This window comes from Impatiens glandulifera, chromosome 4 (assembly GCF_907164915.1).
Source record: "Impatiens glandulifera chromosome 4, dImpGla2.1, whole genome shotgun sequence".
NCBI lineage: Eukaryota > Viridiplantae > Streptophyta > Magnoliopsida > Ericales > Balsaminaceae > Impatiens > Impatiens glandulifera.
Window position 1 is genome coordinate 56,852,292 of NC_061865.1, and position 26,131 is coordinate 56,878,422.

General features: G+C 30.4%; 2 protein-coding genes across 2 annotated transcripts; both read right to left on the reverse strand.

Annotated features, from left to right (window-relative positions):
* Nucleotides 1-13,705: 13,705 nt before the first annotated feature.
* On the reverse strand, nucleotides 13,706-14,531 carry LOC124935495 (NAC domain-containing protein 83-like). Its single transcript, XM_047475925.1, has 3 exons — nucleotides 14,384-14,531; nucleotides 14,009-14,313; nucleotides 13,706-13,939 (listed from the first exon to the last, which is right to left on the reverse strand). Exons 1-3 carry the CDS (start codon nucleotides 14,529-14,531, stop codon nucleotides 13,706-13,708), a joined length of 687 nt encoding a protein of 228 aa, XP_047331881.1.
* A 5,713-nt stretch (nucleotides 14,532-20,244) lies between these two features.
* On the reverse strand, nucleotides 20,245-21,045 carry LOC124935496 (NAC domain-containing protein 83-like). The gene is made up of 3 exons (XM_047475926.1): nucleotides 20,859-21,045; nucleotides 20,481-20,788; nucleotides 20,245-20,403 (listed from the first exon to the last, which is right to left on the reverse strand). Exons 1-3 carry the CDS (start codon nucleotides 21,043-21,045, stop codon nucleotides 20,245-20,247), a joined length of 654 nt encoding a protein of 217 aa, XP_047331882.1.
* Nucleotides 21,046-26,131: the final 5,086 nt, after the last annotated feature.

Here is a 26,131-nt window from a genome sequence, read left to right on the forward strand (position 1 = left end):
GAAATGTGAATACACCACTTGTGATTATTGATTTTTATTATAACTAGAATTTAGCCCGTGCATTTGCACGAGTAATAATATAAAAAATCGTGAAAAAAATTACGGATAACATTTTTAATTTTATTTTTAACCGTTTTAAGTTTATGGGAAGGTCAACCCACAATCCGACCCAAGTATCAATTTACTCAGCATCATTATTATATATATATATATATATATATTAATATTAGTTAGTTAAAAAGTTGAACTTATATTAATGTTAAAATGTCTCGCGTTCTTCATATTTGGTGTTGAATTAAAATATAAAGTCTTAGTAGCCTCGTTGGTTAAAGGATTGTACTTGTTTTTGTTAGGTTTCAAGTTCGAAACATACCTCTAATTTTTTTAATTTTATTTTTAACAGTTTTAAGTTTATGGTCGGGTCAACCCACAATCCGACCCAAGTATCCAAATTAACCACAAATCTCGACCTGACAATCCGAACACTTTCAAAATTAAGCATAATTATATATATAGATATAGATTAATTAGTTAAAAAGTTGAACTGATATTAATGTTAAAACGTCCTGCGTTCATCAAATTTGGTGTTGAATTTAAAATATAAAGTCTTAGTAGCCTAGTTGGTTAAAGGGTTGTACTTATATTATTAGGTTGTAAGTTTGAAACATACCTCTAGCATTTTTTATTTTATTTTTAATCGTTTTAAGTTTATGGTCGGGTCAACCCACAATCCGACCCAAGTATCCAAATTAACCACAGCTCTCGACCCGGTAATCCAGACACTTTAAAAAGTAAGCATCAGTATATATATATATATATATATATATTAGTTAGTTAAAAAGTTGAACTTATATTAATGTTAAAACGTCCCGCGTTCATCAAATTTGGTATTGAATTTAAAATATAAAGTCTTAATAGCCTAGTTGGTTAAAGGGTTGTACTTGTTTTTGTTAGATTGCAAGTTCGAAACATATCACTAACATTTTTAATTTTATTTTTAACCGTTTTAAGTTTATGGGCGGATCAACCTACAATCCGACCCAAGTATCCAAATTAACCACAACTCTCGACCCGAGAATCCAGAGACTTTAAAAATTAAGCGTCATTATATATATATAGATTAGTTAGTTGAAAAGTTGAATTTATATTAATATTAAAACGTCCCGCATTCATAAAATTTGGTGTTGAATTTAAAATAAAAGGTCTTAGTACCTTAGTTGGTTAAAGGGTTGTACTTGTTTTGTTAGGTTGCAAGTTCGAAACATACTTCTAGCATTTTTAATTTTATTTTTAACCGTTTTAAGTTTATGGGCGGGTCAACCCATAATCCGACTCAAATATCCAAATTAACCACAACTTTCGACCCGACAATGCGGACATTTTAAAAATTAAGCATCATTATATATATATATATTAGTTAGTTAAAAGTTGAATTTATATTAATGTTAAAACGTCCCGTGTTCATCAAATTTGGTTTTGAATTTAAAATATAAAGTCTTAATAGCCTAGTTGGTTAAATGGTTGTACTTGTTTTGTTAGGTTGCAAGTTCGAAACATACCTCTAGCACTTTTAATTTTATTTTTAACCATTTAAGTTTATGGGTGGGTCAACCCAAAATCCGACCCAATTATCCAAATTAACTACAACTCTCGACCCAATAATCCAGACACTTTAAAAATTAAGTATCATTATATATAGAGAGAGAGATTTTGTGTTTTGTGTATGTATATATTTAGTATATAAACTCGAATATATAAAAAATATATTTTATAAAAAATGATTTAACATTTTAGTTAGGGAGGTAAGAATATTTTTATAATTTAATATTTAATTATATAGTACAAAATTATATAGTATAAAATAATTAATAAAAATAAAATTATAATATATATATATATATATATATATATATATATATATATATATATATATATATATATAATTCTTTAGTACAAAATTCAAGTAAAGTTAAAATATAAGACTAAAAATTAAAAAAAATAATAATATAGGGACGTATCTAATAAATATAAAAAAAATTAACCTAATAAAATAAATGAAGAAAAAAAATTAATATAAAACAAAGAAAAATAATCAAACAAGTTAATTTATTTTTATTTAAATATATCACAAATTAATTTTTAAATAAGTTTTATACATATTTAATGTTTAATGTTTAATATTTAATATATAATAATATAAATTATAAAATTATGTCAAATTACCTGGGCGGCTCCCTCTAATTACTTTGATCGCTCACTTTTGAAACAAATCGTCCCTTCAACTTTTAGAATGGTCACCAATGACCATTACTTCAACTTTTTGGTTAAACATAACGGTTTAAGTTTAAAATATTATTTTTTTATATATTATTTTTATATTTATATATATATATATATATATTTTATCATTAATTTTTATATTTATATCATTATTAAATCTCTTATATATATATATATTATTTATTTTTATCTATCTATATATATTTCTATATCTATAAAACAAAGTTTAAAAATAATTATATATATTATCTTTAATCATTAATTATATATATTTATATAATATATATTTTAAAAAATAATTTGAGGGTTAAAAGTAATATAACCTTCCAACTACTCAAATACCTTTTAACTCTTAAATTATTTTTAAAATATATATTATATAAATATTATATATAAATTAATAATTAAAAATAATGTATATAAATTATATATATATATATATTATATAAATTATTTTAAATTTTATTTTATATAGATATAGATAAAAATAAATAATATAAATATATATATATATATTATCTATATATTATATAAAGTATTTAATAATTATATAATTATATAAATATGAAAATTAATAATATTATATATAAGCGTTATAATAATTGAAATATAAAAATAATATTAAAGATAATATATAAAAATAATATTTAAAGCTTAAGTTGTTATGTTTAACCAAAAAGTTGACGGAAGATTCATTGTTGACCTTTCTAAAAATTGATAGGGTGATTTGATTCAAAAAATAATTTGAGAGTTAAAAGTGAGCGATCAAGGTAATTAGAGGGCCGCCCTAAGTAATTTGCCCTTAAATTATTAATACATGAAAACTTACACACCTACTACGATACTATGATATATTCATTATTTTAGTCAATCAATGATATATAATCACTCACCAAGTTTACCCTCATTTTAAATATTATACACTGATAAATATTTTTAAAATTAATACGAAGGGTTTCTCTATGTTAAATTTTTATATATTAATTTTTCTTATATATAAATTTTATAATTTTAATAATTAATTTATATTTTATTTTCTCTCATCATCTCACATATATATATATATATATATATATATATATATATATATATATATATATATATATATATATAAATATATAATTATATGAATTATAAAATAATTAATTTAAATTTATCATATAAGAAGAGAAAAAAAAGTTAATTAAAAGAGATAAATATATATATTAAAAATGAAAAATAATTAAAATAGATAAATTAAGAAATATAAATTACCAAATAATCGTGGATGGTTTTATAGAGCTTATATAGTAAGCAAGTGTCATTATATAAATATATATATATTGTGATTAATTTGAATATTTAATTTAAATATTTTATAAAAATTGAAGTAAAATTATTCTTATTTAAAAAAAGTCCTTGCCAAATTGAAGTACAATATCTTTCTACAATTCTTTAACACTCATGCAGGTTCTGCTATATACCCTTGTATTCTGCTCTTGCCAAATTTTATACACCACTGCTCCAAAGCCGCACTTGAACACGCTTGTTGCAAATCTATTTCTCTTGCCTTTGAGTAGTATTGCATCTTTGATTTCATTCCATTCGCTCGGGAAACTGATCAGCTCCAAGCTTTTATTAAATCTATCCCAAAGCTCTGAAGCAATACAATAGCTCCCGAATAAGTGATCTATGGTTTCTTCATTTCCTCTACATAGAAGACAGCTCGCGTCCGGGATGCTCATATACTTGCTGATACGATCACGAGTGTTGACTCTTTCCCAGAAGGCGATCCATAGGATGAACTGGTGTCTATGGATAATCTTCGTTGACCATATAAGAGGAGTCTATTCTACTTTCTGTGCTTTTTCCCGGGTTACTTCCCATATTTTCTTCGATACCAACTTCCCATTGTCCCCAGCTTTCCATTCATGAATATTCGGTCTGTCGTGTAGTTGTATGTTACTTATATGATCAAGTATCCTTTGTCCTTATGGATTTCTTCTCAGGAGTGAGTCTCAATTCCCGTCTTTAATGTCTCTAATTTTTTCTTTTGTGCAGTCCCTTCTGATGCGGGTATTTTGAAACTCCTCCTTGTGGATGATAGTTTGGTTTTCGAATTAGGGGTCTTGCCAGAATAGAGTGTCTTTCCCGTCCCCTAGCTAGATGTCATAAAGATCTGCAATATCGCTTCTTAGTTTAAGAATCTTTTTCAGAGACCAGCTCATACCTTCATGAATTTTGCAGGTCCAGATTCTGGTTTCGTATATCATAAACCTCGTATGCACCCATTTGATCCATAGTGAATCTTGATTGCGCTTCAAAGCCCACAGATGCTTGAAGGTGAGAGCCTTGTTCCACTCGATACAGTTCTTCAAGCCGATGCCTCCCTCGTCCTTCGGTTTGTAGAGAGCGGTCCATTTGACTTTTTTTCCTCCCTCGTCTTGCTTATAGAAATCGATAGCCAAATCTTGTACACCCTTTTGACCCTGAACATATTCACCATCATCATTCTTCAACCTGTATATATTGTTTCTCATGTTTCTAGCCTTGCATTTTCTGTAGAAGAAATCTGTGTTTTTGTCACCCAACGAGAGCTAGCTCTGTCTTAATTTCTGTCTAATAAAATTTCTTCAAGCAGACTCAGCTTCCTGAAGTTTTCAAGCGCATCCATTTCTGTTTCATTGAGTTGTTCATCATTATCATCCATTAATAACTTTTTTTGAACTTCTTCTAGTTCTTCTCTAGCAGCTAGAACTCTATTGGAGATATTGTTGAACTTCTTCTTGTCAAAGCTTTGGAGATGATTCTTCAGGATCTTAAGCTTCTTAGAAACCCTGTACATGTTGGATCCCCTAACATCTGTAGAACATACACTTTCGAGAATACCCTTGAATTTGTCGTTTTCCATCCAAAATTTGAAAATTTTAAAGGGCCTTTTGAACCTTTCTTCCTTTTCCCAGAACAATTTAATCGGGCAGTGATCAGATATACTCGGATTCAGAACATGAAGTTGACTTCTCGGAAATTGGTTAATTCAGTTCTCATTTACCAGACATCTGTCAATTCTACTTCTTCTAATTTGCTCATTCCCTCTCGTAGAAGACCAAGTGAAGAATTTCAAGAATTGGTAGGCTCGATACAACCCATATCTCTGATACAATCATTAAAGTCAATCATATCCCGAGTTATTTTAGATTCTAGGCTACGATCAGATTCGTTTCTGGTTATGTTGTAATCACCAAGGACAACCCAAGATTTATCACTACCGATTCAGTTTCTAAGACAATTCCAAAGGAGTCTTCTATCAGTGCTTGAGTTTCTAGCATAGACAATGGCAAGATTAAAAAGGATTCATGTGATTCTGTCTTTGACCTCCACTAGGATTTCTTGATCATTCAAAAAGAGAACCTGACCTCAACAACTTTGTTATCTCAGAAAACCTAGATTCTGCATATTTTGTCATTTGAGTTGTGAATGATTTCCCAGCTGCTATCAATACACAGCTTTCTAACCTTCTCAACATTCCGGCTTTTGACTTTTGTCTCAAGAATACCCATAATAGTGATCTTCTGGTTCTCAATGATCCTCCTAATTTCTTTGCATTTCAGAGAGTCATTGAGTCCCCTTATGTTCCATGTCACTATATTCATGAATGAATATAAGTGTTGGGTTCCTGACTTTCTAGATTGTCCTAGACCTCTTCATCAGAGAAATCGTAAGCATCACTTGTCTCTCTATCGTCAATGGCTACAGCTTGATTACATGAAATACTATTCACATTGAGTGGGGGTTGCCTCACATAGATCTCATTTTCTCCCGTTATAGAGTCGGTGGCTTCTCGATCCAGGATCTTTCTACTCTGTCTTCGCTTTTTAGCTTGTTCTTCTTTAGTAGGTCTTTTCTAACTTTGAACCTCTTTACTACTGGATTCATGTCTGTTATCGATTTTAATTCGCCATACTTCAGAACCAAGGCTCACTGCCTTATTCAAGACCAAATTGTCTTCTTCTGGATTTGATCTTTTAATTTCACAAAACCTAAGATTTTCCAGTTCATTCTCAAGAGCTTCTTTATTGCTTGTTAGTTTTTCAATGTTTTTTTTGTCAAGGATTCTCTTGTTCATTATCTCGAAAGGTGGCTCTAAGCCCATGGATCAGGTCATTTCGAATTCTGATGACATTGCTTTTTTGGTTTCTACTTGCATTTCTAGAATTGTGAAGAGTGGACTCATGACCTATTAGAGTGCCATTAGACCCAATTTTGCTTGTTTCATATGGGCCAAGTATTCCCCGTCCCATAGATCTTTGAATTCCTAAAACTTTAGAACCAAAACATTTTTCATCAGGACCGGTAGTATCAAGTCCATTAGCTTGAGTAGTATCCGGATCATCAAGTCCAGGACCAAGCTTAACATGGTCAATATGGCTAGGTACGGTAGCATTATGAGAAGCTCTAAGACTGGTGTGGTTATGTCCAACTTTATTAGGACCGATACCCTAACCATGACCAACGTTTTGAATAGGACCTATTCTTGAGAAAATAGAATCCCTTGGACCAGTGCCCTAAACATGACCGATAGGATCAGCGTTAGTAGAGCCACCTTGTACCCTTACCCACTTCATTCTTTTTCCTATCTTCTTCCTTACCCTTATCTGTTCTTGTTTTTGGTTGCCCATCATATCATTATTAGTGTGTTCATCGTTGTTAAGTTCAGACATGTTCACATTTCTCTCAACCTGAGTCTGGTTAGATTCATTGATACCGCATTCCTGAGCGTTGTTATTGACCTTCGATTTTATATTATTATTGACTAGACATTTATTCGTAGCGTGTGTGAAAGTGCTACACCATATACATCGATTTGGTTTCCATTCGTATTGTACTCCAATATCAAATGAATTTCCCAGTCTATCTTTAAGTTCAAACTTAATTGGAAGATAGATACTTGGATGGATTTCGACACTAACTCTGGCCACAGATGCACGTTCGTAGTCTTCCATTGCTGGGTCAAACATAAGTGGTTTGCCTATAATGCTTGAAATATAGGCTAGACTCATTGGGTTGCACAGGTGTGGTAGAACATTCTTGAGATTCACTCATATTTGTTCAAGTTCAGGTGGTCTATGATTAGTATTAAGTTCCTCGCTCCACTTGTACAGCTTGAATCTTTTTCCTCTGATAAAGATATAATCGCTCTTTATGATCGACTTTATTTCGCTTCCATTCCTGAAGGACAGAAAGTAGAATCCGTGATCATTGATTATGATCCTCTCCAAACCAAAGGATTCCCACTAACCCATCAACTTTTTTTTAACCTCAGCAAATGGTGCCTTCATGTTTCCCATAAAGTGACCAACTATGACAAACTCCCATGTATTTACCCCATGTATTTACGCATTTTTCTTCAATTTCTGGTGGGAGCTCCAATCGATGCGGATGATCAAGTGTAATTACTTTTGGGTATAAGGTGTATATCTGGAATTTTCCCTTTTCTGGATCGTTCATGGCATTTCCATTCCACACATTTCCTTCTTGCCAGGTTTTGTTTGGGTTGCTCATGATTGTATACACATTTGTTTTATTACATTTAGAAATTTCCTTCATGGCGTCAACCGTCCACTTGATCACTTCATCATATTAGTCTTTATTGAAGAGATTCCAATTCTTTAAATAGTGACTGTTTCTGGGGCATCGTAATCTCTTGTTTATTAACTTAGAAAAATAGCTTTTCCATCTGGTTTCTCAGTCCTGCGAAATTTGCTATTTTGTTTTTCTTCATTGACCACGTTGGACCAGTAGTAGGATCCTTGTTATCAGCCTAAGTATTTTCTTTGTCAGGAATTGCAGGAATAGGAGGAGCTGAAGAGATGACTGTTTCAGGGTTGCTATCTTTCCTGACTTGTTTGTTCTTTTCGGCCCATCTAACCCTTATATTTCCCACAAAACTGTTGCCTTCAATTGTTCCAATCTTTTTTAGAATATCTCCTTCAGTGCTCTTCTCTTGTGTGTCGGTTTTCCTCTTTTGAATGCTATCAATTGGAATTTCAGGATACAAATTAACGAGTGGAGAAAACGCACCCATGTTCAATATCTTAGGGTTAGCCTCGGGTGTCATAGTTTCCTTGTGATTTACTTTAGCATTCTTTTTGGAACTTGAGTTATTTGCCTTCATGTTTTTTCTTTCTTTGATTTTCGATCAATTCTTACCCTTCTTAACTGTTTTAGAATAATTTGATCCTATTACTTGACTGATCCTTTCAATTTCAGCACTTATTTTGGAAGAACTATGCCCCTTTGCTTTTGGTTTGATCTTTGTTGCTGACATCTTCTTCATGGACTTATGATATTCAAGGTCACATATTATTGTCTCATCATAGTTGGTGCTATCGTGTAATTCCAAATCAACATCCATGCTTTGGTTCTTTTGATTCGACTAGTGGCTCATAACTTTAATTGTAGAGTTATCATCATGTCGATTAGGACCGACAGAGGCAACAATTGTATGACCAGAAATGTAAGTAGCACCAAGGCTTATGTGAGCAACCAAATTATCTTTTTCAAACCCAGCCAAGCGAAAACTGTTGGTTAACCATTTATCAGACCCAGACAAGCGAAAACCGTTGGCTAACTCTTCTAGTTTCATACATTCTTCACCTCTTATACCCTGATTTATATTCTGACCCAACTTTATTGTAGCTTCCATGAGATCCATACCCAGACCCAGATTTTCAAACAGATTGTCATTCATGGTGCCATTAACTAACGAATCAATATAATTCTCAGTCAAACTTTCACATTGACTATACCAATTAAGTTCAGTTCATCATCCTTTAGATCTATTTTATTAGGCTTTTCTGATTTAGCTGAATTTATTTCTATGACCAGCTCCAACTCATATCCAATTTCTTCAGTGTTTCCAGATTCTGTTAGATTATGTCCTTCAACAGTTTCAGTTAGATGTGTAGGTTGTTTAGAAAATCTTGCAATTTTAGCCTCAATTTCAGAATCCTGGGTGCATTTAGTGTCTTCTGTCCAACCTTTTTCTAGCCTAGTCCATAGTCTGGTTGTCTGACTTTTCATCTGATCCTTAGTAGGGCAGGTAGACTTAGCATTCTGATCATCAATGGAACCCAAGACTTTCAGTTTTGCAAGATTTTCCATTGCAGAACAAGATTTTGAAATTATGTCATTCTTTGGACCCAATGGACTTTAAGCAGCTGATATCTCAAACACTGTAAAGTCAATTTCAATATGACACATTTGGTCCAGTTCAGCATCCTCTCTAGCAGGACCGGTAAACTCTGTTTTCTGATCTTTCTCTACACCTGAATAACCCAAACTGTCATGTTTTTCTGTTTCTGAAACTAATCCCGACCTTGTAATATTTTTTGAACCTACTGATTCTTGACCAACAGTCTTATTCAGCCATGTCATATTTACCTCAGTAGGAACCCCAATACCAACTTCAGTATGATCATTCAAAACAGACATAGATCTCAACTTAATATTTTCACCCGATGTAGAAACAGACCCCAACATTGAGCTTTCAATAGGATCTGATAAACATGTACAATTTATGTCATTTTCCTGCATTACCTTAGAGCCCTTTTGACAGATTATTTTCAACATTATGACCGAATTTTCAGCACAAGCAACCCGATTGTCATTAGTTTCAGCCAGACAAGATTTCAAATCCAATTTTCTAATAGAATGACTAGTCAGGTCTAAGGTACCAACTAGAGACCCTAACGGTCCATTTTGTGCAGCAATTCCAATAACAACATATATTTCTGAAATTAAAGTCCTATCATTTCTATATGCAGTACTATATTTTCCTATCAATTCAGTCATCATTTCTATTATGAACATGCATATCATTAAAGTATGAATCCCCAATATAACTATTCTCATATAATTCATAAGCATGTGAAAAAGAACTTATACCCGATGATGTGTTTAGCATACAATCAATAGGCGCATCTTCTCTATTTTTTAGAACTTCATCCATGATTTTTGGCTTCTGCTTCCTGGGATTGTTAAGAGATATGCGCGTTCGTCTATCAGACCTAGCCTTGTTGCTTATCGACGGGCCCTTCAACACCTTCTTAGGATCATCAGGGAGGACTTGAAGGACGCCCCTTGCCCGAGTAACAACATTGGACAGACGTGTACCAGTCATTAGAAATATCAAGCTCAAACTGCCTAATCTTCAAATGAGCCACAGAAGTTGGAATTCTGCAGCAAAGGGTGGGCGCAAACAGCACGATTGGAAACTAATCGCACCGGAACAGGGCTTGAAAATAATTGCTCAAATAAGAAAGGGTTTAAGCAATTTTGAAACGGCCTATAACTACGAAAGCTTCCTCCAGACCGACCACTTTATTCAAACGGCGAGAAAGAAGTTCAATGGAGACTTACCCGCGCCTCGCGGTGTGGTTTGATGTCCCGACCGAGGTTGGAACTAACCTATAAGCGAAAAGTGAGGAGAGGAGAGCGACCGACGCCGATTCGATGCTAGGTCTCTGCATAAGGGGGTTTTGATGAAATGCTCCGATCGACGGTAGAAGAAGATGACCGCGGTCGTTCCTTGCACAACAAAACACGTTCTAGAGGGCGCACAACAACCGATCGAAGGTGTTGGAGGATGGCGACCGACTTCCGATGTAGAAGCGCGGTCGCGGCAAGAATCCGTGTCGTTTGTGGCGTTCGTGCCGATCGTGCCGATCGTTCCGACAACGACCCAAATATCCGATCCAGAAACTATAATCGCGATATCTCGCGATTTCTCAGGCCAGGAGCGGAGCCAGGATGAAAAATTACCTGGGACTGACTCCAACTTGCATATCAGATTTAACTTTCTATGCTCCATTTTTTTTCAATAAAATTTCCACGATTATTAGAAGATGGAGACTCGTCATGCCTCTCAATGCACACGCTTGCAAAGTGAGCCACCGAGTGCTTTCAATAGTTGTTGTAAGCCGTAATTTGTTTTTTTTTTCATCTGAAGACTATGCATTCAGTACTTTGTCAATATGACAAGGATATTATTAGATTATCAAGATATTCAACTGCCCTATTATGTGGTGAAATATTACATCATATATGCATAACAAAAGAGCATTTATCCTCATCATTAACTCGCTTTCAATATTTGAATCCATCTATTGTAAATGTAGGTTTTGGGGTTGCTTATGTTCAAACAAGAAACATGGGAAACAAAAAGTAGCATATTTCAAAGGAGAGTATTCTAACCAAGTAAATTTCATAAACAAATGACTTTGGAACCGTCGATTTTGATTTCCAAATTTGGTCGGCGGTTACTCATCCTTAATAGGTTGATATGACCCATTTTGATATAAGCTCGTCTAATTCCATCCCTTTGATTAAAAGGATATTTTTATATCGGAATACGTAATAATGGATCAAGTTTAAGAGAACTTACATCAACATCAATTCTAGGAGATTTGTTAGGTTATTGAGTAGAGATATCAATTTTTTTATTTAAATACCGAATCAAACCAATGTAACTATTTTAACTTGTTTATTAATATTAATTTATATTTTTCTTATAAAATTAAGAAATATAAAACACTATTATTATTTTAATTTTTATATTTTATCCTTATAAATAATTTGTATTATTAATTATATGGAAATAAATAAAAATAATGTATAATTATTATATAAATATAATTTTAAAATAAATAATATTATTATATGATTTACATTATTTTATATATAATTTTTTATACTTTATTTATATAAATAAATATTAATTAAAATTGATATATTATTATAAATATTTGTATATTAGAAAATATTTTTAGTATAAAATAAAATATTAATAATAATTATTTAATAAAATTAAAATAATTATGAATTAGTTTATAGATAAATTATATTTTAAAATATAATAAATGAAAGGTGAGGGCGAAGGTTTGATCACCTAACCTCATTTTCACAATTTAATTACATATATAAACAACTGGGCTGAGAGTCACATTTTAAACACATATATAAAATGTTTTATTTTAAGATTTTAATTTAGATGGGGCTGTAGCCCACCCTAGCCCATGCGTGGCTCCGCTCCTGCCTCGGGCCAAATTGAAATTCCTTTGGTCAGATTATAGGGGGGAAAGAGACGCACCTGTTGGAGAAATTTGAGATTATTCCGACGTCGAAAGCTCCAGCGACGTTGATGTGTCGGTCGTGCTCAAAGTGACAAACAAGAATCTCCAGAGAAAATTTCTCTCTATGTGCGTGAGATTTTTCGGTTGTTAACATAAAGTTATGTTGGTTTACGGTAAAAAGTAGGATAATTAAAATTACAAAGAAAGTCCAATGTTGGCTAGGTTATGTTTGTATTGATAAACTGAAATTAGCATTTTAAATTTTATTCTAAATATATAAGTTATCCTGATTGATCAATGTTCTGAAATAATCACAAGATCCCATAGTGGAGGTGGAAGAGATGATTAAGAGAAAATTTATGTATATACGTCGTTAGATAATTGGAGCAGACTTGGTTGCAGATGCTTCTTGCAATATTTGTGATAAAAAAATGTTTTGAAACTTTAGAGGCGAAAGGAGGAGAGAAAGATATGTGAACCTCCATTAATGAACCACTTAATGTGTGTGAATGAGTTGATTAATGCATGCATTTTGAAGAAAAACTTTTGAAAAAAAAGACCTCTTCAAGAAACTCGGTAAATATAAAAATATATGCGCATTTTGAAATCATACTTAAGAAAAATGTTGAAAATAAAAATCAGAAACAAAATTAAATCAAGCTAAACAAATAATTTATATATTAAAAGTTAACAATGCATTTTTTAATTAATATTTATTTTTTAAAATAAGTTAACTATACATTTTTTTTCATATCTTTTACTTACTAGAATTATAATTTGAGTTTCATCCAACCAATTTTAGGTAGCCTTCAAATAAGAATTAAGTATGGTAGATGAGTACTTTTGACTTAGTATTTTTAATTTTTGAACAAGTAATGTTTTCCCACTTTTAAGCTTATATTTAGTAACTTTTACAGTTGAGAGTATATATATTTATATCACATTTAATACATATCATCATAATATATAATATATAATATATAATATATATTGAAATTAAAGCTTAAAAATTTGAAATTCAATTTGAATAAAAATTGGATTTAGTTAGTTTTTTTTTATAAGATGATGTAAGTAAGAATTCTCAAATTATAATTAACTTAGTTTAATTTTAATGATAATTAAAAATACTTATTAATACACATAAAAGAGTAATATCTAAGAAAATTTTTGTAAATCATGAAAATAAACATAATATAATAACTCTTAAACAAGAGTCAAATTACATAATAACCGTCCCCTTTGTAAAATGAAATAGTACGAAAGACTGCATTTTTATTGGTCGAAAATAGAACGAAAAACAAGAACCCTAATTCCTAAGGCTTCCTGCTGCTTCTGCTGCTGCCGCTGCTGCTGCCGCCCTCCTGATGATCTGGTTCATGGGTAAGAGATTTTTCGACCGTAATCACACTGGAATCGGAAGAAGCAGGAGCAGGAGCAGCGTTCCAAAAGGAGAGGAACATCATCCTCATCCTGGCATCAATCGTTTTCCTATAAACCTTGTTCAAAACCCAGTAATTATCCATGGAAACCGCAGCATCAGCCGATCCCTGTACAATTTACATTTCGCAAATTGATTACTTGTCAAGATTAAGGCTTAAGATATGAAACATGGGTACCTCCGAAAGTTTGATCTTTTTCATGGGACTGATGACTGAACCGTCGAGGCCGTCGGCAGCGGCGGAAGCAGGTATGCTGTACTGATAATTGACCCAACCGGTCATGGAACTGTTGGGAGAGTATCCTTTGTAAAAGACAAGAGTTTTCCTCATGCCCACTATTACATCAGTTCCCTTACAAACCACTATCTCTTTGTTGATGCCGGTGTCCTTCCAGTGGCCAGAGCAGTTGGGCATGTCTCCATTTGGGTACTTAGCTTCATCGGTAGTACTGAAGAAGTAAATCACTTGCTGATAAGTATAACCTGCGCCAGAGAAGATTATAGAATTCCAAATTAACGAATCAGGGGATTACAAATTGAAACAAGAATGTACCTGGCAAATTCCATGGATCAGATTTGAAGACATCGATTACTGGTATGTCAGCGGGCAATGGGAGGGACATGATCTTATTGTGCAGGTAATTAAGAATGAGCTCTTCTTCGGTTGGCTCGAACCTTAAACCAGTAGGAAGTCTCTCCATTGAAAAAAACTCAAAGAAAGAAAGAAAGAAGATGGGTGAGTGTTTGTAAAAACATGGTGGGCTTTTATAATAAGAGTTGAGAGCTTGACCATAGATTGACGAAATCTCTTTGGTGTGAACAGCACTCAAAACCCTCTTTTATTTGGCATATTTTTATAAATAAAAAAACACTTTTATTTATGTCAAAAGTTCTTAATGATATCACAATAAAATGCCACTTTATAGTTTAAAATAATACCCTTCAAGGACTTGTTTGATTTTACTTATTAATAATAATTTATCATATATATATATATATATATCTTTTAATGTTTTGTAAGCAAATTTATGGTTGAGTTTCTTGCCATGACACTTATAGAATCCTTAGTTTGAGTAGAAATGTTTCTTCATATTGTGGTAGAGTGTATTATCGTTTATGTACATAGTTTAATTTGTTGTCGTTTATGTCTTTATGAAATAGTTTAATCAAAAATCTATCTATGTTAACATTTTTAGTTAATAAATCGACAAGTTGATTAGTGGTACAATTGTTAAATATTTTAATGTGCAATGAAATCAAAGATGTATTTAAAAAAGGAAGTCGAATATTTGAAATTATCTAATATTTTTCACAATTTGTCGGCAATATCGTTAATGTTAGAGATCATTTAATATCATTTTGGTATGTTATGAGCTATTGAGGTTAACAAGTGTTGTTGTTTATGTCTTGATGTCATAATTTAATTTAATAATGTTATTGACTGATACACTACCAACCACATTTTTCCTACCATCTGATCTTCAATACAAAACAACATGTATTAAACGATGAAATTGGACATTCAAAATAACTATAACTGTTTTTTTTTTAAAATTAAATGTTCAATACCTTGTCTACAAATGCTACATGTATTCTCTATTATTATTATTTTGATTATATAGCCGCAATTTAAAGCTTTTAAATGATGTTTCTCAATTTAGTACTATGAGCCAATGAGTTAAGTGCATTGTCGTTTATATCTTAATGACATAGTTTAATTTACATAACCGACAAAATCATTTCCCACAAATTTATTTATTTCGAACACTTCTAATTACCATTGAGTCGTATAAAGTGCAACACATATTAATTAAAATATAAGTTGTAGTTTTTATTTGATAAATCACAATTGACAAGATGACTTGAGATCCAACTATTAAAAAAAAAGTTAAGAACAATCAAATTAAAGAAATGTTTATGAAGAAAAGTGGGATTTTCAAAATATCTATAACGTATTTAAGAAGTAAAATCGAATGCTCTACATTTTCCGCACCATGTTCAAAAAGGCTTGATGCTTTTCCTTTGTCTCAGGGAAATGAGGATGTAGTCGTGCCCGCAAAAGTGCATTGGGTGCGGCCTTGGGCATGCTATCCGTGTTGGGAGCCTCGTCTCCTTCTGTTACCCTGGGCGTCCCTTCGTTTGGCCAGATGGTTGCGCCTCTGGACTCTGGACTCCGTGTGTGGCTTGGGGCCTAGCCCTTTTTGGCCTTCTCTTATTTTTTATTATATGCCAAATATATAAATTAATTAATATAAATAAAATTTATTTATGTCAATTTTATTTATTTTGTGTATTTTAGTGCTTTATTTTAATTATTTAATGACTATAATTTTAATTATTGAGGATAAATTGATATAATTTTTTCCTAAATAATTATTTAATTTATTTTTAGTCTTAATTTTAATTATTTTGAATTAAATGAATAAAAACATTTATCTAAGATAATTATTTAATTTTCTTTTAGCCTTAATTATTTTGGATCAAAATAATGAAGATAATTATTTAATTTATTTTTCACCTTAATTAATGAATTTATAATTTTTTGAAAATTATTTTAAAGGGTGGTGATTAAATTTCTAATAATTGGAGAGTCAAGTTTATATAGAATAGGAGGATTGTTTCAAGAGGTTAGTTTGGTGAAGATGGTCGAAATTTTATGACGATGACAAATGTTCATGTGTTGGGAAAATTGTAAATATGGGGTTTGTGATGTTAAAGTTTGAGAGATTGAAGGTGATTAACGTGATAGAAAAGGAAAAGACGATGTCATTGTGGAGGGAATGTTGGTGTTGTATTTTTAATGAAAATGTTTGTTCATCAAAATGACATGACAAGAGATATATATTCTAGAAGATATAGACAATGATAGCTTATGTAGTTTGAACTATAGCCAATAAAAATACCTTTTAAAGTTCAAAATCTATTTTGTGAGATTTATATGGTTGAGTGAGTGTGAAGCAAAAACATTCAATTTTTTTTGAGGAATAGATAGTAAGAAGTACAATTAAAAAGAACCAACTATCAATTTCAATCAACTTCTAATTTTGTGATTTCACGGTCATTTGTTATCAATATGTTAGAAAAATTAAGTAAGTTAATTTAAACCGGTCAGAGAACTTAATTAATCTCAATTTCCATGTGCAGGTACAGATCAAGCCAGCCGGCTCATATTACGAAAAGATTAACGGGAAAATTTGAAAAATGATGAAACCGAGAAGATGACGTAACATGACGAAATAGAGATTTCTCGGAAATATACAAGAAAATAAGATCCAGATCAGAAGCATGCAATAAAAACAATGATGATCTGTTTATCCAAGATCCTAAGCAAAATCTGAATCAAGCGGCCGGTGCGTGCATGTTTGCCATGTGTCCAAAATGCAAGTCGCTCACGTCATCAGAACCTGACCGGTGCATGCATGCTTGCCAAGTGTTAAAAAGATCAAACTTGCACGCAACATCTTTGAACCGGCGTGGCTTCAGATGACCAATCCAACAGAGAGAGAAAAAGGTGACCGTTAGGATATCCTTCACTATAAAAGGAAGACGAAGGGTCTTCATTAAACGTGATACCTACAGCTGCTAGCAAGAGAAAGAATCAAACATCGAACAGTAAAATGAAATCTCACACGCGACTCTAAACAGTAGTTGAAATTCTTGAAAGCATTATTGTTGTTGTGTATGTGTATTGAGTTACTGTATTACACCATAGTGAGTGGTGTAACCGACGAGTAGTGATTAAGACTTGTTCGGCATTGTGTGAGTGTTGTAACATTCAAGTTAGTGAAAATCCTTCTCATCATCTGAGAAGAAGGGGTGACGTAGGAGAGTTTGCTCCGAACATCCATAAAAAATCTTATCTTGTGTTATTTTCTTTATTTCCGGCTTACTCACTCTAAACCGAACTATCACTTACTTCAAACCAAATCGGAACATAATCCTCTTCCTTAACCGAATCGGTCCCTCTCTCCTTTCTAACCGACTCCTTATAAATATCATCCAAATCAAACTTTGAGTGTTGCTTCAAGCTGAAATAGACATTTCCGCCCTTGAACCTAGTTCAAGAGTCTGTGACAGCTTGTGCAGTGTTAAGAAGCGGTCTTAGTCTCTAACCGGACTATCACCAACCAGTGTGTGTTATTGTTGTTGTAAGCGTTCACCCTTCAAACCGGAACCCCGGTCCTCCAAGGGCGATCCCGATCCTAACACAATATTTTAATCATTGACAAATCATATCTCAATCACACTTTCACACATTTTTATTTATTGGAAATCAACCATTAATCTCAATTGACCTCTAATTCTGTAACCTCATGATATTTTCTTACCGATATCTTATCTCTTGGTAAACCAATCATCAATTTTAATTAACTTTTAATCTCGTGATCTCACACTGTGGCTGATTTAAATATATGATCATATATTTTATATTTATCTCTTATTCACATATATATAATTCACTTAAATTTGCATCGGTATGGATTCAAACTTTAGTCTCGAGTGTAGAAGGCGACCACTTTAATCATCAGACCACTTATGATTAATTAATTTTATTTAAAATTTTGTGTATGGATTCGTTTATTTTGTAAACTAATAAAATTTCAAATTTTGATTTTTTTATAAAGTGACAAATAATTTTTATTAATAAACTAAAACTAATTTTTTCACTATAAAATATATTATTTACCATTTTGTGTCAAATATAAAAAAATAGAAAAAAAATAAAATTTTTTATTTATTTATAACTATTTTTCAGAATAAAATATATTAATTTTTAATTTGTGTTAAATATAAAATGTAGAAGAAAAATAATTTATTTTTATTTAAATATATATTAAATTTTGTTTTAAATAGATTGTTATATATAATTTTAAAAATGGTATATATATAATTATATAGATTATAAAATAATTATTGGTAAAAAAATACTATTTAAAAAAAATATAAAAGTTACAAAAAAAAATAAATGAAAAAGAATTAAAATAATAATATACCTAATAAATATGGAGTGAACTAAAAAAATATTAATATAATAAAATGATAAATAATAAAAAAATATTAATTTATTTTTATTTAAATATATGGTTATATATATAATATATATTGATTTTTAAAAAGATTAACTTTTATTAAAAAGAACATTGAAACATTATAAATAAAAGAGACAAATTTAATATTAGCTTAGTTGGTTAAAAAGTTGTACTTGTTTGTGTTAAGTTGTTTGTGTTAAGTTGTGAGTTCAAAACATACTTATAACATTTTTAATTTTATTTTTAACCGTTTTAAGTTTATGGGTGGGTCAACCCAGAATCCGACTCAAATATCCAATTACTTTCACATATATATCCAAATTAACCACAATTTTTGACACAACAATCTAGATACTTTCAAAATTAAGCATTATTATATATATAGATAAGATTAAAGAAACTCTTTGCTATGTATTAAGAATATATTTTATGTGTATCATATTTCAATTAAAAGAAATTTATAAAAAGCAAGGAGTTAACTAAAAAGTTATAAGATTTACAAATTTATAATAAATTAAAAGTTACAAGATGAAAACCAATATACTTAAGTGGATACAATTTATGTTAAATCTATTATCATTTTTTTTTTATCTCTACTCTAAAGTGTAGTGTCTTTAATACTTTGTAACTTCTTCCAACATAATTAAAAATTATGCCACATCTATTATCATTTTTTAAAAATGATGCAGGTATAATAAAAAATAACAAGAGTTGTCTACGCATGATGACACAAAAATGATATGAGAGAAAATAATATTGAATTTAAGATTTGTAAAATGATGGAATTAAAATTTTAGTTTGAACTAAATAAATGTATTTTATTTATTTAGAACCAAATATACCTCATTGATATGTAAGTATCTCTAGAATACAAAATCTTTTACATTATTGTTTATAGACTTTTTGAGACAACAAGTATTAGTAATAATCTAATGATAAAAGATAACACCTAAGCTTTGTTGACTCAACTATTAGTAATACAATGTATGAATGTTAATATAATATACATATTTTTTAATAGAGAAAAGGTAGTATATTAATTGAGTTTAGTTACTTTTTTACAACTTTTAAATTTTTTACTTCTATTTTTTTTTTCCTCTTGATAAGATGATGGAGGTATGAAATCTCAATTGATCTAATTTTATAGTTATTATTTTAAAAATAATTAATTGGATATAAATACTTGCTAATGCACATAAAAGAGTAGTATCTAAAAACAAATTTTGAATTATTGAAATAAAGCTAATATAATAATCTCTTAAAACAAGAAACACATGAATTACCCTCCAGTTGATTTATTTTTTATCCGACCACCAATTACATAATTGTCACGAGTCCCACCATAATCATCCCCCTTTTATTAAAATCAAGAACCCTACAAGTGCTAAGGTTTGTTGCTTGACGAAGCAGGAGCAGAGTTCCGACCTGAGATGAACGGCATTTTCACCACCTTCTTCACCTCCTTCTTCCTCTCATTCTTCTTCCTAAAAATCTTGATCAGCACCCAGTACTTGTCCATGGCGGCCGCGGCTTCATCTGAGCTCTGTACAATTTACATTTCCCAAATTGATTAGATGCATGTCAAGATTTAAGGTTTAAGATCATAGGAAACATGGGTACCTCCGAAAGCTTGATCTTTTTGAAGGGATTGACCGCCGAAACGTGGGCGGCGGCGGCGGCAGGGGAAGCTGCAGGCAGGCGATATTCATGCATTATCCAATCCGTCTGGGTACCGTTGGGAGAGTTTCCTCTGTAAAAGGAAAGGATTTTCTTCATTGCAAAAATGAACTCAAATCCCTTAGTAACCGTGATTGGTATGTCGAATCCTGTGGGCCTCCAGTAGCCGTAGCTGTTGGGGATGTCCCCATTTGGGTTCACGGATTCATTATAAGCCATGCTGAAGAAGTGGCGATATTTCTCAGAATCACCTGCGCCGGAAAAGATTATATAATTCCAAATTCATAGACAGAAAATCAAGAATGCTAACAATGTACGTACCTGGCATATCCCATGGATCCGATTTCCAGACTTCGAAATCGGGTATAATATTGTCATCGGGCAATGGGCGGGACATGACCTTATTGTGCAGGTAATGGAGAATGAGCTCTTCATCACTGGGTTCAAACTTAAAACCAGTAGGAAGACTCACTGAGACACCATCCTTGACAAACTTGAGATTCTCCATTGAAACAACTGATCAGATCCAGAAGGAGATCCAAAGAAAGAAGAATTAAGACAGAAGTGAGTGTTGTGAAAACATGGTGATCAATATTTATAATAATGGTGGAAGCAATATTTTACAAGATTCACCACATATTCACCAAATCTATTTGGTGTGACCAACTCTCAAAAAAAGTCAAAAACCACTTTCTTTAATAAGATTTACCATATATGTATGATCCATGTCAAAAGTTCTACTTTTTTTTTTTTTTTATATCCATCAATCAATAAAAGGTCTTTCTTTGTTTTCCATTATTTTTAAAAAATGATTATATTTTATATATATTTTGAAACATTAAATTAGTTAATTAATCTAGCATAATATCTTTTTTAAGAGTTATGACGTTAAAATTTAAAATTATAATGTAGTTTTTTTACTAATTAATCTGTAAATAATTTGGAAACCTTCTAATTTCACGTATAGTTTGAAATATGGAATTGAATTTCATCCAATTCGAGTCTGTGTTTCTAAAATTTCTTATGATGTTCCAAACGTGTGGTTGTTTATGTCTTGATGACGGAGGTTAATTTAACAATCTTATATGTTGTCGTTTATGTTTTTATAACATAGTTTAAGTTAACAACAATCTTATAAGTTGTCATTGATGTCTCGATGACGTAGCTTAAGTTAAGAATCTTATATATTGTCGTTTATATCTTGTTTGTGTTCGAGTCTTGATGACATAATTTAATTTATATAATTTTAGTTTAAATGTGTTAATTAAAATATAATATTTTTTTAATATCTAGTATCATGTAATGGGGTATTCGTCGGGATTTGGTATCCGACTAATCGGGGATGAGAATATAAATAGAGATACTCGTCGGGTTCAGGGTCGGGGTCAGGTAGTAAATTAAAAATCGGGTTCGGGAATTGATACTTCACTACTGGGTGGGCAGAGTACCTGTTGTCAATCCTAAGTTCATTGTCGCTGAACATGGAGTTCAAAAAGGCTGAATATGAATTTCAATCCTAAGATTTTTAACTCAAATAGGCGTTGAACATGCAGTTAATTGGCGCTGAAAATAATAAACCTTTTGGAAAAAAAAAATTAAGTAAAAAAATTAGATTTTTGTTTTTGATTAAAACTAAGTTAAAATACTTAGTTTTTTTTTCAATTTTTTTCATGTTCTCTATGTTCTTGTCATATTTAAGTTAAAAAAATTATTTTTTAAAAAAAAAAGTTTATCATGTTCAGTGTCAATTAACTGCATGTTCAGCGCCATTGAACAACATGTAAACCGCTAATGAACTTCATGTTCTTGTCAGTTAAAAAAATTTAGTTTTTTTCATGTTCATCCCATTTGAACTTTATGTTTCGCTTCAAAGAACTCTATGTTCAGCCCATTTGAACTTCATGTTCAACACTTTTTTAGTTAAAATTACTTAGTTTTTTTTTAAAAAAAAAAACAGTTAATTTATTTCTACACAAGTTCATGTTTTTTTATTAAAAGAACATAATCATGTTTTTAAAAATATCATTTATTTTCACAACTGAGATATAAGCCGTCGCGCCTGAAAAAGAAGTTGTCAGTCGCGGGTTAAAGAAATGAACAAAATAGTGAAGAGAAAAAGATGAAATAGAGTCCTCAATAGCTGGATAGGAAAATGAACCAAATATATTTTTGGCCGATAGATGAAATGACAGATTTGAGAGAGAAAGAGATTTGTTTCATTACTTTTTTTCTTTTCTTTTTCTCTCTTAAACATGTGACAGACCAATAGCTTTGCTTTTATTACAATTTTGTGCCCTATCATCATTTCTCTTTCTTGTTATTAAATTTAAAATAAACATTTGGTCCCAAAACATTTCAATTTTGAGTTGTTTTTCGCTAGTTCGGGCTCTTGGTGTAATTCGTGTGTGTTTAGATTTTATGGTTTGCCGACCCCAAAACTAGCCATGGCTAAGTTTCTAACTGGTTTTTTGAAGCCACGATCGAGAAATACAACTAGCGACTAAAATGAACACTCTTGCATGGTTTTCGATCGAGAAGATCAACCTTGTCGTTGTTTCTGACCTAGGATTCCACCTGCTCGCCATCCGACTAAGAAAACAAGGTCACTAGCGAGATTTTCAGTCAGTCGACCGAGAAATATAGCGAGCCCCATGCCAACGACAGTGTTTTTCTGCCTACAAGCCATCTGGTCAAGAGTTTTCAACAATGACATTGTTTTCGACCGAGAAAACTAGTGATGACATTATTCATTGTTGTGTGTAATTTATTTATAAGTCGTCGCGCCGAAAAAAGAAGTTGCCAGTAGCCGGTTAGAGAAATGAACAAAATATATTTTCGTCGAAGAGAGTTGAGAGAAAGAAATGAAATGAAGTCGTCAATAGCCGGACAGGAAAATAAAAAAAAAAATATATTTTTGGCCGAGAGTTGATAGAGAGATGAAATAACAGAATTGAGAAAGAAAGAGATGTTTTTCATTACTTTTTTTTATCTCTCTTACACATGTGACAGACAAGTAATTTTGTTTTGTTATAATTTCGTTTTGATTTTGTTATAATTTTGTGCCCTATCATTTTTCTTTGATTATATATTTTTGTTATTAAATTTAAAATAAACATTTGGTCCCAAAAACATTTTAATTTTGATTTTTTTCCGCTAGTTCGTGTTCTTGTTGTTTGTGTGTGTTTAGATTTTAGGGTCGGTCGACCCCCAAAACTAGTCATGTCTAAGTTTCTAACTGGTTTTCTGTAGCCACGACCGAGAAATACAGCTAGTGACTAAAATGAACGCTCTTACATGGTTTTCGATCGAGAAGATCAACCTTGTCATTGTTTCAGTCGACCGAAAAATCTAGTGAGCCCCATACCAACGACTGTGTTTTTCTGCCTACAAGCCATCTAGTCATGAGTTTTCTGCAATGACATTGTTTTCGACCGAGAAAAATAGTGATGATATTATTCATTGTTGTGGGTAATTTATTTAGTTCTATGCCTCAATTAATTTCTAAAAAAAAATTATAAAATGAAAAAAATTAAGGATTTGCACAAAAATTCGATAAGGAATTGTTTGACCGAATATTTGTTTTGTCATGAATGAAATCGATATATTTATAATTATAAAAATATTTCTAATTTCGACGTCGAATTTAATAATTTTTTAGCCACTTTGAATTTTTTTGGATTTTTTTTCTAAATTCTTCTAAAACATTTTTTTTTTTAAACTTTACAAAATTATGTATGCCTAAGTATGTTATATTTGTCTAACATTTATTTATTTATTTTTACGATTTTATATACTTGTACACATTTATTTTCATTCTTGTATTTTTTTTTTAAATCACATAAATTAAATATTCTTCTTCTTTAACTTGTATTTTTAAATCTATAAATAATATTCATCTTTAACTTTTATTTATTTATTATTATTTTTTGCTTAGTTTAGAAAAAGGTAGTAGACTAATTGGGTTTAGTTACTTTTTACTGCTTTATTATTATTATTTTTTTAATTTGTATTGATGTGTGTTATATTTTCTAAGTAGATGAGTAATTTTGATTGTAGAATATTTTTAATTTTCCAAAATAGGTGATGTCTTTCTTGAGTCATTCTTTTCCAAATTTTAAGCTTAATTTATTTATTGTCTTAAATCACATGTTTCACTTTTATTTATTTTTTTCATTTATATAAAATAGTTTAAAACATGATTCCAATTTTAATATATAATTCTAATTAATATGAATATATATACTTAAAAAATTGCAATATTATTTATCATGTTATGTTTGTTTAGAGAAAAATACTATAAGAAATTGGAACGAAAATCAAATTTAACTTCATTATTTAATTTATCTATATGTTTGAATTGATGTAATTGTAATTAAAATTTAATTACTATGTTAAATAAATCCTAAACTTAGATTTGAAAGTAAATATAGTATGTGAATATCCAAATATTTGAAAAAAATTAAGATAAGCTTAAAAAAAATAATAAGAAAATTTTAAATAAAACGAGTGAGTAAATATAAATTTTACTATTTTTTAATAAATAGATAAACCAATAGTGAATTATATTGAATTGTTTTAAGAAATTATAGGGTAATGTCACATTTTTACAATAATTTTTTTATATTTATTTTTTTAAGGTGTAGCCCAACATTTTCCCTTAATATAGTGAATTAAAACTTAAATAATCATATATTTTAAAATTCAATTAGAACTATATTTCCAAACACTCAACATAAAAAATAAAATAATCACTAAGGTATCTCAAGTGAGAAACGTTTTTTATAAAAAACTTAACTTTGATTATCACTAATAACTTAAATGAAAGTGGGTGTAATCGTGTTGATTTTTTAATATTTAAAAAAAATAGATATTTATTAGAATTTAATTTCAAGTTTAGAAATAATGAAACTTAAGTTTTATTTTGAACTAAATAAAATGTTTTTTTTTTGTATATATTAAAGTTCATTGAGAACCAAACATACCTTAATGATATGTTTGGCCTATAAAATCTTTCACATTATTCTTTAGAGACTTTTTAAATTAACAACTATTAGTGAAAATCTAATGATAAAGATAACACCTGAAACTTTGTTTTGTACTATGATAACTAGTGTGAAATAGAATTATAATATAATATTTTGGAAAATCAAGATTATTAATATGATAGAGAAAATATTAAAACTTTGTATAAAAGGTTTTAGTACAAGAAAATAAGTTTCTCTACCAAATTCAAGATATTAGATTATATTAAAGAAGTGAAATTAACTTTTTTTTTTTAATTAAAAATAATAAAATATATAATAAATAATATTGTTCTTTAACTTTTATTATTATTTATTATTATTTTTTTTGTTTATTTTAGAAAAAGGTAGTAGACTAATTGGATTTAGTTACTTTTTACTGCTTTGTTATTTTATTTTTTTAAATTTGTTTCCTCTTTATAAGATGATGTTTGTAAGAACTCTCAATTTATAGTTAACTTATATAAAAATTATGTTTATTGTTATTATTTTAATTTTAATAAATAATTAATTTGATTTAAATACTTGTTAATGCACATAAAAGTCTATCTAAGAACAAATTTTGGAATTATG

Coding starts and splice junctions, on each gene's coding strand:
- LOC124935496 (XM_047475926.1), bottom strand. CDS start 21,045: ATGGAGAATCTCAAGTTTGTCAAGGATGGTGTCTCAGTGAGTCTTCCT. Junction 20,789..20,858: donor GGATCCATGGGATATGCCAG/GTACGTACATTG, acceptor TTTCCGGCGCAG/GTGATTCTGAGAAATATCGC. Junction 20,404..20,480: donor AAAAGATCAAGCTTTCGGAG/GTACCCATGTTT, acceptor TAAATTGTACAG/AGCTCAGATGAAGCCGCGGC.
- LOC124935495 (XM_047475925.1), bottom strand. CDS start 14,531: ATGGAGAGACTTCCTACTGGTTTAAGGTTCGAGCCAACCGAAGAAGAG. Junction 14,314..14,383: donor TGATCCATGGAATTTGCCAG/GTACATTCTTGT, acceptor TCTCTGGCGCAG/GTTATACTTATCAGCAAGTG. Junction 13,940..14,008: donor AAAAGATCAAACTTTCGGAG/GTACCCATGTTT, acceptor TAAATTGTACAG/GGATCGGCTGATGCTGCGGT.